At 37.6% G+C, this 12689-nt stretch overlaps 1 protein-coding gene and 1 long non-coding RNA gene across 2 annotated transcripts in view; both read right to left on the reverse strand.

Annotated features, from left to right (window-relative positions):
- LOC107743054 (engulfment and cell motility protein 2-like) overlaps positions 1-6649 on the reverse strand; it is an 18478-nt gene extending 11829 nt beyond the window's left edge. Inside the window, exons 1-7 of the mRNA XM_016556159.1 lie at positions 6420-6649; positions 4472-4563; positions 3650-3690; positions 2269-2341; positions 1949-1999; positions 1686-1855; positions 989-1088 (exon numbers count right to left, since the gene is read on the reverse strand). Coding sequence (XP_016411645.1) covers positions 989-1088; positions 1686-1855; positions 1949-1999; positions 2269-2341; positions 3650-3690; positions 4472-4558 — 522 coding nt within the window. The 5' untranslated portion in view covers positions 4559-4563; positions 6420-6649. The remainder of the gene's footprint in view (positions 1-988; positions 1089-1685; positions 1856-1948; positions 2000-2268; positions 2342-3649; positions 3691-4471; positions 4564-6419) is intronic.
- A 3439-nt stretch (positions 6650-10088) lies between these two features.
- Positions 10089-11449, reverse strand: LOC107743052 (uncharacterized). The gene is made up of 2 exons (XR_001640364.1): positions 11185-11449; positions 10089-10516 (listed from the first exon to the last, which is right to left on the reverse strand). It is a non-coding gene; the product is annotated as an uncharacterized LOC107743052 (long non-coding RNA).
- Positions 11450-12689: the final 1240 nt, after the last annotated feature.

Here is a 12689-nt window from a genome sequence, read left to right on the forward strand (position 1 = left end):
AAATTCGAATTTAGTTTTTCAGCCATTTTGACAGCCCTAGTGTATATTATGTATTTATAAACACACACAAAGTATATATTTTGAAAATATTTACGTGTATATATTTATATTCATATAATTTATATTATATATAAATATATTTAATATATAAACATAACATATTTTTCTGAAATATATACATGCATGTGTGTATTTATATATACATAATAAATATACACAGTACACACACATATATTATGTAAACAAAAAGTTTTATTTTGGATCATGCGATTAATCGTTTGACAGCACTACTTAAAATTGACTGCTGTGATCAAAGCTGAATTTTCAGCATCATTACTCCAGTCTTCAGTGTCACATAATCCTTCAGAAATCACTCTAATATGCCGATTTGCTGCTCAAGAAACATTTCTGATTATTATCAATGTTGAAAACAGTTGTGTTGCCCAATATTTTCGTGGAAACTGTGATACATTTTATTTTTCAGGATTCACAGATGAATAGGAAGTTCGAAAGGACAGCATTTATTTGAAATAGAAATCTAACTGTAATATTACAAATGTCTTTACTGGCACATTTGATCAATTTAGTGCATCCTTGCTGAATAAAAGTTTTAATGGCTATAAAATATTATTGTACTGACCCCAAATTTGAATGTCAGTTTATGCGCAAATTATTAGTGGAACTGACTTATTAACTAGATTCAGATTACATACAGTGATTGTGAACTTTAACTACAGCAGCAGCACTTATCCCTGAAGCCCCATTATGCATGCATTTGCAATGCAAAAGGTCAATTAAAACGCTGAATGTATTCAATTAAATCCTGAAATAATGCCTGTATTGAAGAAAAACACATACTAGACAAGTTTCCCATTTTCAGAGATTTTCAAGATCGAATTTCAGTAAAAGTAAAATGTTTTTTTTAATCACAGCATTTGAGAAAGGCTACTTCAGAAAGAGACAGACCTGTTAAATGTGTTTTACTTGCCTGTTTGATGAAGGACACAGAAATCAGATCCCAGGACACGATGCCATGATCCATGAGCTCCAGAAACGCTGTGAGAGTGAAGGCCAACATCTCTCCAAAACTGCAGACATAAAAGACAAATCACTCTACAGCAGCATCCCAACACACGTGTCTGAAACACACAGAATGCATCAGATTCCAGCGCTGCCAAAACAGGGTATGCAACATATGCCACGGGTCCCAAATTGATACTTTTTACATCTCCTCTATAAGACTACAAATACCTACAAGCAAAATTTTAAACTATAAAGAAAGAGGATTTATTATTTTCCATTTCACTTAAATTAGATTTGTAAACAAGTAATGAGTTTTTCAGCTCAGAAATTCAGCTTTGATTCACAGAAATAAATGACATTTTACAATAAATTCACATAGAAAACACTTATTTTAAATTCAATATGATTGTTTTTACTGCATTTTTTAATAAAATAAATGCAGCTTTGTTGAGCAGAAGAGACTTCTTTCAAAAAACACTCTTAGTGCCCAGTCCGCCCACAAAATTGTGAACGGTAGTTAGTGTACATATTTATTCATCAGAAGGCAAGTGCTGTAGTATTTTTGGGATTGGCCTGTTACGTATGAGCTGAGCCTCAATCAAGCCAAATATGGACAGTCGCAAACCCCTCACAACCCAACCGTGTGTACGTAGGACTCGTACTGCGTGCCGCTCTCCACCAGCCGCGCCAGCGTCGCCAGGCCTTCCATGTTGACGAACTCTGTGGCGAACGTGGGGTCAGCAGAGAGTTTGGCCAGCTCTTTCAGAGCCTCCAGACGCGCGTCAATCCCATGAGACTGGATGCGCTCCAGCAGCTGTCGAGCCGCTCGCATCTAACACCACAAAACACCACACACCAGTTAGGCCTACAGCGAGTCTACACTGCTGCTCTTCATCTCAATCCAGCAGACTGCGCTCAGACTTACAGGAGAGATGGCCAGTCTGAGGATGGTGCCGTTTTTAATATCACCGCGGATCTGAAACACACAGACACATGGAGATCAATCAAACAACTGCAACACCTCACTATATGTCTGTATACAGTAGATCTGGCTTCATGAACACAGTCGAAAAACCTTCCCGTTATAATATTTATTTAGTTACCAATGTGAAAACAAACAATGATCAAAAGTCAGTTCTGCATAGCAGACACTAAAGCATACATAATCTCAATCTGTGCTGGTTCTTAAAGACGAGTATCAGTGGAGCTCTGCTTCATGAGGATCTCTGTGAGAGAGAGTCTGACCTGTTCAGTGATATAAAGCTGTGGCCCGTCAGCGTAACGCAGGGCGAACTGCTCTGAACCCGACAGAGACCATCTACAACAAACACAACACTCACAGTATGAGCCGTTCCTGAAACCCACACAGACAGCTTTCTAATGATGAGATATAATAATCGCTTCAGTTATTGGCTTAAACCATTGAGAGAATATCAACTCTAAAGATGTGAAAAGTCTTAAACAGCACATTATAGGACAGAGTTAGACGATTTATTTAAACACACATTCAACCATTAAGAAATTACAGTCATGTTAAGTATATTTATTGTTTAAATTGACATTCAAAAGCTGGGATTTAGTTTTATATAAACAATCACTAGAAAACAATGTGCTTGATGATTTAGCATAAACAGCATAACAGTGTTTGGAAGATCATTGGAAGCCACAGAATGCTACTTTGTGACGTTTTATCTCAAAATTCTGATTTTTTTTTTTGTTTTTTTTTTTTGCTTTTTCTCAGAATTATGCATTTTTTTCTTAGAATATTTTTGAGTGCCATTTTATATACCAATATTGGTTTATATCACAACGTAGATGTTTTTTCTCTCTCTCTCTCTCTCTCTCTCTCTGCAAAATGGTGAACTAAAATAGTAACATCTAAATTAACTGGTTTTATTGTGTCAATTTTTTTTTAGTATCACTGATATTATTTATAAATCAATTAATTATTTAGAAACTTAGCTATAAACTCAGAATGCTGTCAGAATTGTGAGATGAAATGTCAATAAATTCAAAGAAAAAAGTCAGAATTCTGTTTATATCTCGCAATTCTGAGATATATCTCTATATCTCTGATATAAAAAATAGAAAGGGTGCTTTACGATGAACAGGACGTGTGTCACACAAGTCCATTTGTCATCGAATGCCATTTCAGTTCTTATATTAGTTTGACTGTTTCTGAAAGCGTTTTTACACTGATTCATTCATTTGATATGAATCATCTGATCTGATTTGTGTACAATCAAGTTACAAATAAACAGAGAAAATTCTGTTTCATTTCCGCATTATAAACGTATTCATTACAACATGCTTACTAAACTATAAACCACACCTTAAAATGTGATAACCTGCCAAACGTTAACTTAAGCTATTTCTAGCTGATTTAACCCCAATCAATCCCACCTGATATAATATATATAATATAAACCATTACTGGGACAGCAATAATCTCATGAGTATGCAAATCTAGTCACTGAGTGATGTCACAGAAGATGGAGGCTGACAGTGCACAATGAGTGAAATAACACTAGAGTTATTATAAAGAGAGCGAGTGAGTTCATCTGTCTTGGCTTCAGGTTGTTCAGATGGATGCCAGGGTGAATTCAGTGTTTAGAGACAGACTTACCCATCACACACTTCCCTAATGATGGACGCCAGCGGCTTCTTCTGCAACACACACACACACACACACACAAACATTACACACTCTAGCCTGTGAATCTCCAACAGCACATGGTTTCTCCTCAAATATTACAGCAATCACAGTTACTATTTTTACCTATAAACTCCCACAAATGTGACCCTGGACCACAAAACCAGTCATAAGGGTCAATTTTCAGAAATTGAGATGTATATGAATAAATCAGCTTTCCATTGATGTATGGTTTGTTAGGATAGGACAATATTTGGCCGAGATACAACTATTTGAAAATCTGGAATCTGAGGGTGCAAAAAAATCAAAATATTGAGAAAATCATCTTTAAAGTTGTTCAAATGAAGTTCTTAGCAATGCATATTACTAATCAAAAATTAAGTTTTGATATATTTACGGTAGTAAATTTACAAAATATCTTCATGGAACATGATCTTTACTTAATATCCTAATGATTTTTGGCATAAAAGAAATTTCATAATTTTCATTAAAAAAAAAGGTCATAATTTTGACCCATACAATGTATTTTTGGCTATTGCTACAAATATACCCCAGCTACTTTAGACTGGTTTTGTGCTCCAGGGTCACAAATAAATGTCCTTCAAACAGGTTTCACTATCTCTCAGTCATTATATCAGTATCTGCGTGAGCAACAGTATATTGATGTAAAATATCACCATGACACATTTTCGTAAGTGTGTGCAGTGAGAGGAGAAACAATCTCAGCAGGTTCAAACAAAAGCACCAGTTCAACATGTGTGTTAGTAACACTGGCGCATGAGCAGTAAACAGTACCTGGTCAAATTCAATGAGTTGAGCATTTGCACCGGGCCACTCGATGGCCACCTTCACGATGTCTGATGGAGGCGGCATGGCAGGCATCGGCCCTGAAGGCGAAAACACAAGCCATCAGCTCACATATGACATACTTCATCAGACACAAGAGTCACTGCGCTGTTGCTTTCTAGTGGCTGTGTCGCTCTCTGCTCTCCCATTGGTAGTCAGTGCATCACTTCCCTGCTTATTTGCATATCTGTCACTTCTCCAGCGGTCGCCGGGTCTCACAGAAACTGAATAATGACGTCCGGTGGCTTTGTGGCTGTGAATCGCTGTCAGTGTGAACGGCGCTCGCATCAGTATGCCACACACTCGCTCCAGAAGTCAATGACTTCGACATGTTTTCTTACAGAAATGCAAACAGATTTCCAGTTACCCTTACGGAAAAATATGTTTATTCAAGTGTGCTATTAGTATACTTCTTTTAAACTAAAATAAACTTGAAGTATACTACTTTTTGGTAAGGGTATAGCAACTAACTTTTGAGTCTTTATCTATCTTTATTTAAACACTTTTTGTCATGAGCTGACAAAATTACATTTCATTTTTAATTGCAGGTGTGAAAAGTCTGGTGTGACAAAAAAAAAGGATTATAATTAGAGAAAGACGGTTCTTAAATATGTTGATTTAATGTTTTAACCAACAGAAAAAAACATTGCTTTTAACTGCCAAGGAAAATATGCATATCAGTTTGCATATGGTTTATGGATCTCTTAAGCCAGTTTAATTGTCAGACTCTAGTAAAATAATGTCTTTGTAGGGTTTCTCAGACAGTAATATTTTGATAGTGACTGTCAATAAATCGTTGAATGACAGTAACAAACAAACGCAATTGCTGTGATTGGTTTTCAACTATTCACTCAGGTGAGTATTTTTCTTTCTGCAAAGGAATTTTAGGAGAAACATTTGAGGTAAACTGATAGTAGTGAAACATAACTGAAAATTGCATCCAGTCTAATGTATATGTTCTTCATAATTTCATCCACAGGTAACTTGCTATTTAAATTCTTGACTCAACAATTGAGTTCTATTTCCAAATTACCATGGTCACTAAACAGACAGGATTCTGAATTCTGTCATGTAACGCCTTCTAACGCCACAACTAACCTGACTAGTACAGTGTGTGTGTGTGCGCGCGCGTTTTTGTGACAAATGAGGACATAAATTTGTATAATGACAAGGGTATGACATAGGTATTACAAGGAGAAGGTGACTTTTCAGGACATTACCCCATGTCCCCACTTTTCAAAACGCATATAAATCACACAGAATGGAGTGTATTGAAAATCTGAAATAGCACAAAGTTTCCTGTGAGGGGTAGGTTTAGGGGTAGGGTTGGTGTAGGGCAATAGAATATACGGTCTGTACAGTAGAAAAACCATTACGCCTATGGAGAGTCCCCACTTATCACAAAAACGAACCTGTGTGTGTGTGTGTGTGTGTGCGTGTGTCTGTGTGTGTGTGTGTGTGTTATTATTTATTTATTCTCGTAGATGTCAATGCACCGCATATCAGAGTTATCTTTAACGCTGTATCTGATGAGCGCCGGTGTTTGATAGTGTCATACAGTCATGTAACATTAGATGAGTTCAGTTCAAGTAACGATGAAAGATTGAACGTGACGTTTAAACGACACACAATGACACTCAATGACACTGGCACACATGAACGTTACTTAACGTGTTCAGATCGTCGATACAATGCGAATTAAAATCGCACCACTTTTGGTCGCGATTACACGCGTTTAACTCCGCAATCATCGCAAATGCGTCGATCACAAAACGTCAAACTGAGAAATCCGCACAGAATCGACTGCTGAAATGCACGCAAATGGCGCACATATTATTGAGTGTGTTTATCGTGTTTATGGTGCGATGTGTCGTTTGCATCAGCGCGATGTTCTTACCCCAAACCGAGCGATAAAACAGCGATGTTGTGCTCGATGTGCGAGCTGCGGTTCAGATGGAGGCTGATGGGCGGAGTTTACGCCGTCACATCTTCTTCTTCATCACAAGCACCACCACACTCTTCTTCATTCTGATGCGCACAATCATCTGTTATAAAGCTGATCTTTGTAATCAAGTACAAAGAATCAGAGATTGCTTTAATCGGTCTAACTGTAAGCGAATGATTCAGCCCTCCGTCTGATCCCGCCCACACCTCACACCAGCCAATCAGCACTCGAGCTGCAGTGATCGACGCGATCAAGCCCCGCCCTATGATTCACTGCAGCAGCAGCAGCAGCAGCATCAGCATCACTCCAGGACTAGATCTAGTTAACGACTGGTTAACTGGAGACAAGTGGGTAGAGTAGCTGTAAAAGTACTGGAAGTATCAGCACTAATGTTAATAGTGACTCACTTCAGATACTGATGACACGAAACACCATAAACTACTGCTGAGATAAAAAAATGTGGCATATGAAGAATGAATGAGTGTAGTGTATCTTCAGTTAAATATAAAAACACAAACGTTTACTTGCACAGAATTAAGTATCAGCTATCATGTTAATGGTGAAAGTAATTCAATCACTGTATGAAGTGTTTAATCAAGTGTTTTATAATGCAGATGGCCAGTCTATCAGTGAAAGAATAAGAATCGGTTATAAACCACAGCAGAGAGGAGACACATCATTAACACAGACATACACATCAGATCTCTCTTACAGGAGATGCAATGGCATTTGTGTGTATTGGGGGTACATGTGTTTCAATCAAACTTTAAATGACATGAAATCTTGCACACACATAAATACGTAGTCATCATACACAGATACATGAAGTTTGGTGACATCATGACAGTTCAGCAGTTTTCAGACCGAAGACCAACTGAACATATTTAATGTTCTCTTGTGTCACGTCTAGATCTTCCTTGCTTTTATAGTCTTTTGTACTGCAAGCGGTTGTTATGGATACAGCATCAGCATTTCTCTGTCGTCATGGAAACCAATGAATATAGCATCATGTGTACATATAAGCCCTGAGATGGACTCATCCTCACGACCCCACAGAGGACCCGCGGCGTGGAGAATGCATGGAACTGGACAGATAAACTTCTGGCATTCATGATTTCTCTGAGAGTTGAACCCATGACCTTGGAATTGCAAGCAGCACACGCTACAGTCTTAAAACACATCAGGATTTCAACTCTGTGTGTGTTAAGATCATGTCTTATAAAACTTTAACGTCTCTGAAGCTAATATTGCATTACAATACTCACAATACTGATTTAAATTGGTATGAACATTGTGTTCATTAAAAATTGTTGAATATATTTCTGGACATATATTCCCAAACTGGGCTTTGTGAGTTGATAAAGCTAACAAAACTAAATACACTTTAAAATAAAAACAACCCAAATAAAGTTATAAACCACAGCAGAGAGGAGACACATCATTAACACAGACATCAGCTCTCTTTTATAGGAGGTAAAATTGCATTTTGGGGTGCATGTGTGAGGAGTCATGTTTCAATCAAACTTTAACTTATACGTTTAACTTAATACGTAGTCATTGTCATACACAGATACATACATAAAGTTGGGTCCAGTGGGTTTGTAGGATGACAGTTCGGCAGTTTTCTGAGCGTAGACCAGCTTAAAAACATATTTAATGTTCTCTTATGTCCCCTCTAGATCTTCATTGTTTTTATAGCCTTTTGTCCTGCAAGTGGTTGTTATGGATACAGCTTCAGCATTTCTCTGTTGTCATGGAAACCAATGAATATAGCATCTATGTTTGTACATATAAGCCCTGTGCTGGACTCGGCATCCATTTACTCCAGCATCCTCACGACCCCACAGAGGAGAATGCATCAACTTCTGATTATAACATTTCTATGCATGATTTCTCTGGGAGTTGAACCCATGACCTTGGAATTGCAAGCAGCACACACTCTTAAAACACTGAACATCAGAATTTCAGCTGTGCGTTAAGATAATGTCTTCCAAAACTTCAGTGTCTCTGAATTGTTGTGAACATTACATTCATTAAAAAATGTTGAATATATTTCTGGACATATGCAGGGTTTCCCAAACTGGGGTTTGTAAGCTAGCAAAACAATAAAAACAATCCAAATAAAATACTAACTAAAAAGAAAAATTTTATTTGTTCACCTGCATGTCATGTTAGCATTAATCAACATCAGAAAACTGTGAACATGCAAATATGTTGTTCAACAAGTTAAATGATTGAAATACTAGCTTAAAATTTAAGGGAACTTCAAGTAAATATTTTAGATAAAAGAGGTTCGGCTGCCAACAAAGTTTGGGAAAAACAGTTAATAATCTTAAGAGTAATAGTTCATTCAAAAATGTGATCATTCTATCATCATTTATTCAGCGTCACATCATTCCAAACCTGTGACTTTCTTCAGTGGGACACAAAAAGTGGAAAAGCTGTGATGGTCTCAGCAGTTCGGGGAGAGGTTAGCTCATTCTACCAGAGGGGAGCAGAGACGGTGAAGGTTTTGGAAACACGTACAGTGAAGGAACAAGGCGTCACTCGTTCAGTGACATTAATTGGCTCATATACTTGTAGGAATGTATTGAGGTGGTGTTCTTCCAGCGGAAGTCCTGCAAGTCAGCATCAAAACCTAAAATCTGAAGCCAGTGGAGTGAGTTTAGAGTTTAGTCCATGTTGGCTAATTGAGGACCAGACATGTTTCCACATTCTGGATCATCTGCAGAGGTTCAATTTGTATTCACGTCATGTCATATTTACAGTAATTTCAAGATAATGTGACGCTCGACACGGAGCTGTCCGCATCCTCAGACTTGGAATTATGCGTTTCTATGGCAACACTATCATCACCAAAGGCTTGCAGAACTCGTAATTACAACTTTAAAGTTGGGAATGTTCTGAGAGCCACAACTTGGACCATGTGACCGCGGTACCACCTGACCACCCCAGATACATTTAGGTGCTAATTCAGAGTTTGAAAAGTTTAATTCAGGCACAATCTGAGGAGTAGAAAGTCACGTTATCTCGAAATTACAGTAATTACAACATGGTATGAACACAGCTTTAGTAGTGCTAGTTGGCTAATACAGCATTTCAGTAGTCCAGTCTTGAAATGGACAAGGAGCTGAACTGCATATCCTGACAGGAATCCCATGTACCCTTATGATCATGCACCAGCGAGGCTGTGTTTATGGAGAACAGGAGGGGACCAAACATTGCTCCTTGAGGCACCCCATGTGACTCCGGCATTCCTCTTCTTCAGTAGATCTGCCTGTGAGCAGGACATCATGATAACAGCCAAAGCCTTTTTTTGGTCCATTTGAAAGTGTTTCAGTGAAGAGACTCCTGATTGCTTACTTTTCTCAAACCTTGACTCTACACTCACAGATGAATATCATGCAGTCACAGGACAGCCCAACCATCACATCACATCTGTCGTCCACACCATCTGTGATGAACCCAGCGTAACGAAGGCATGTTTGCTTCCTGAGCTCTGACGTCATTAAACACATGCACAGGAAACATCTTCAGATGGAAAGTCCAGCTGTCAATTCATGACCTTCTCATCAACATCAGGTTCAAGTTACATATGAGGCCAAGTTCAGAAGTCAGGTGGTGTTTAAAGCTTTATTAACTATACTATTTAACTAACAGAATATAGTGTAGCTCACCCATGTTCCTCAGACACAGCAGGCGTTGTTACAGTTCAAACGTACATAGCAGAGATGTGCTAGTCAGGTACATCCATAAAGCAGTAGATGTCAATGAATTCATGAACACATGATGTGTGGATAACAGCAATATTCAATATCATAAAGAGATTCGGGGCAAACTTGACAATAATACAGAAAACAAACACCTTATTACTGAGGTAAGGAGAAACATCCCGTTTAGCCGAAATCACAAATAAAAGACCAAAATAAATGGAAAAACATGAATTAAATAATGATGTTTGATGTCCAAGTCTTCAGTTTTACAGGAAATCTTTGAGATAATTTGTTCTTTCATGTAATCCAAGAGCTCATGAACAGCACATTTCACATCTGGAATGACAATATGGACAACATGAGAGGATATTACAGGAGGAAACAAACAAACAAAATACATAACATGATTATAAATGCCCAGCACTTAAAAAAAAAAGAAAAAAAAAAAGAACATTAGCGATTTCCATAAAAAGGCCACGAGGTGATGGATGACGAACTGAAGGATATCAACTAAAACGATGAAAAGCCCATGCGTCATGCTTCTACAGACGAACGTTTGGTTATGGTGATTACATTATGAACAGGAAGCCTGAACGATTTTGCTGATAAAAATGAATTTTTTTTTTTTGAATAGGAATCTGTTTGACAGCTCATCATATATATACACATATATAATGAACACATACATATAAAATAAAAAACCATGAACAAACAGGAGTCTGTCATAACACAGGAAAGCCACTGCGATCTGAAGCTTTATGATCTACGGACCACAAACAGCAGATGACATGCAGATTTCTGCTGGTGTCAAATCCACTATAATATCAAACTTTATACTGTAATATTAAACATCTCCATCATGGACAGAGACATCAAAAAGATCTTTATCAACTTATTCTCAACAGAAACGAACAACGACAGGCGAAACGAGGGACACGTCCAGTCAGAGGTGTGTTTGTGATGCGTGTTGTACAGGACAGGCCAATGAAAGCAAACACACAAACCCTCTGCAGGTCTACCAGCCGCTGTTGTCCCAAGAGTCCTCAGCCGCTTTCGACGTGCTCTTCTTGTCCTTGTCATCTCCAGCTTTCTCCCAGTCGTTGTCCCAGGTGTCCCAGCTGTCTGCAGCACTATTCTTGTTGTTGGACTGGTCTTCTGAGCTCCTTTCTACAGAGTTGCCGCTGAGAGCCGAGTTACTACCAAAGGTTTCCCAGAAGTCGCGCTTAGGCCCCTGGTTCTGATATCCTTCTTCATAAGCAGAACTGAAATCAAACATGCAAAACAAACAACAGTGTCTTTTTTTTTTTTGGGTGAATAGAAAGTTCAGAAGAACAGCATTTGCAAAGATTTTCTTTTTTTCTTCACTAAAACTGTCTAGGCGACCTAGAGAAACCAGACTTGGTGGGATCAGCAGAAATCAGACACTAGGTGGCGCTATAATAAGGATATAATATAATATAACTCTGCAATCGTAATCAAAATTATTTTTTTCCTCTGAATCCTTAACCCTCAAACAACAAAATCTATATCTCAAATTTCCAGTTGCATTATAAAAATACATTATATATATATAAAAAAAAAAAAGTTTTCGATCAAGTTTAACAGGTTAACTTAATTAATTAGCTATGAAAAAAATAACGCGATTAAAATATTTTAACGCAGTTAACGCACTGGCCCCGCCTCCAGACCTGTATGTCATCTTACATTTCATATAGTTGACTGCTGACAAATATGATTCAGGGCAACATCATCCTATGCCCTAAAATTCAAGATATTGGGGCAAAAATACTCCTGTATGAGTTTTTGTCTCATATTTAATATCACATGATATTTAATATCAAACGAATGCTGCTTATGTCCGAATACCACGAGTGCAAATGGGATTTTACAACAGTTCAGTAAACAAGAAGTTAATATTGTGTTATATTTTAAACACAATATTGTCTGTTTTTGCTCAATTTTGCCGACAAAAATATTACCTATAAAGCCACAGGCTTTAATATGACCATATTTATATATAAAGTAACGATAAGGCAATAATAATTGGCCTCAAATAAAGTATCAAAACCAAGTAAATGGTTTTATTGAACAACACTGTTAAATACATAATGCAAAATGCCTATATTATAACAAATACCTGCAGAGGGCACCAACGGCCTGGTGATGTTTCATGTATTTCAACGACGTTTAAATCCATTTCATTTTCATATTTGGCCACATGCGAAGTCAGAAACTTTTATTTTGAAATCGCGATGTACAATACATCGCATATTTAGAAATATGTTGATGTATTCTCCTGTGTTGGCATAGGTTTAAATTATTTACGTTACAAATCAAGTGAGTTTTCCCAGATGAACGTTAAGCAACCCAAACTCACCGCATATGCAGAGGAAGAGTTTAGCCCCTTTACAGTCTTTACTGGTAAATTACCGTTAAGAGATCATGTGTGAACAGGACCTTTTCAAAAATACAGGCAAATTCGTTCTCGCAATCATATCGTTCTTATGGA

This window comes from Sinocyclocheilus rhinocerous, unplaced genomic scaffold, assembly GCF_001515625.1.
Source record: "Sinocyclocheilus rhinocerous isolate Xijiao unplaced genomic scaffold, SAMN03320098_v1.1 scaffold3454, whole genome shotgun sequence".
Taxonomy (NCBI): Eukaryota; Metazoa; Chordata; class Actinopteri; order Cypriniformes; family Cyprinidae; genus Sinocyclocheilus; species Sinocyclocheilus rhinocerous.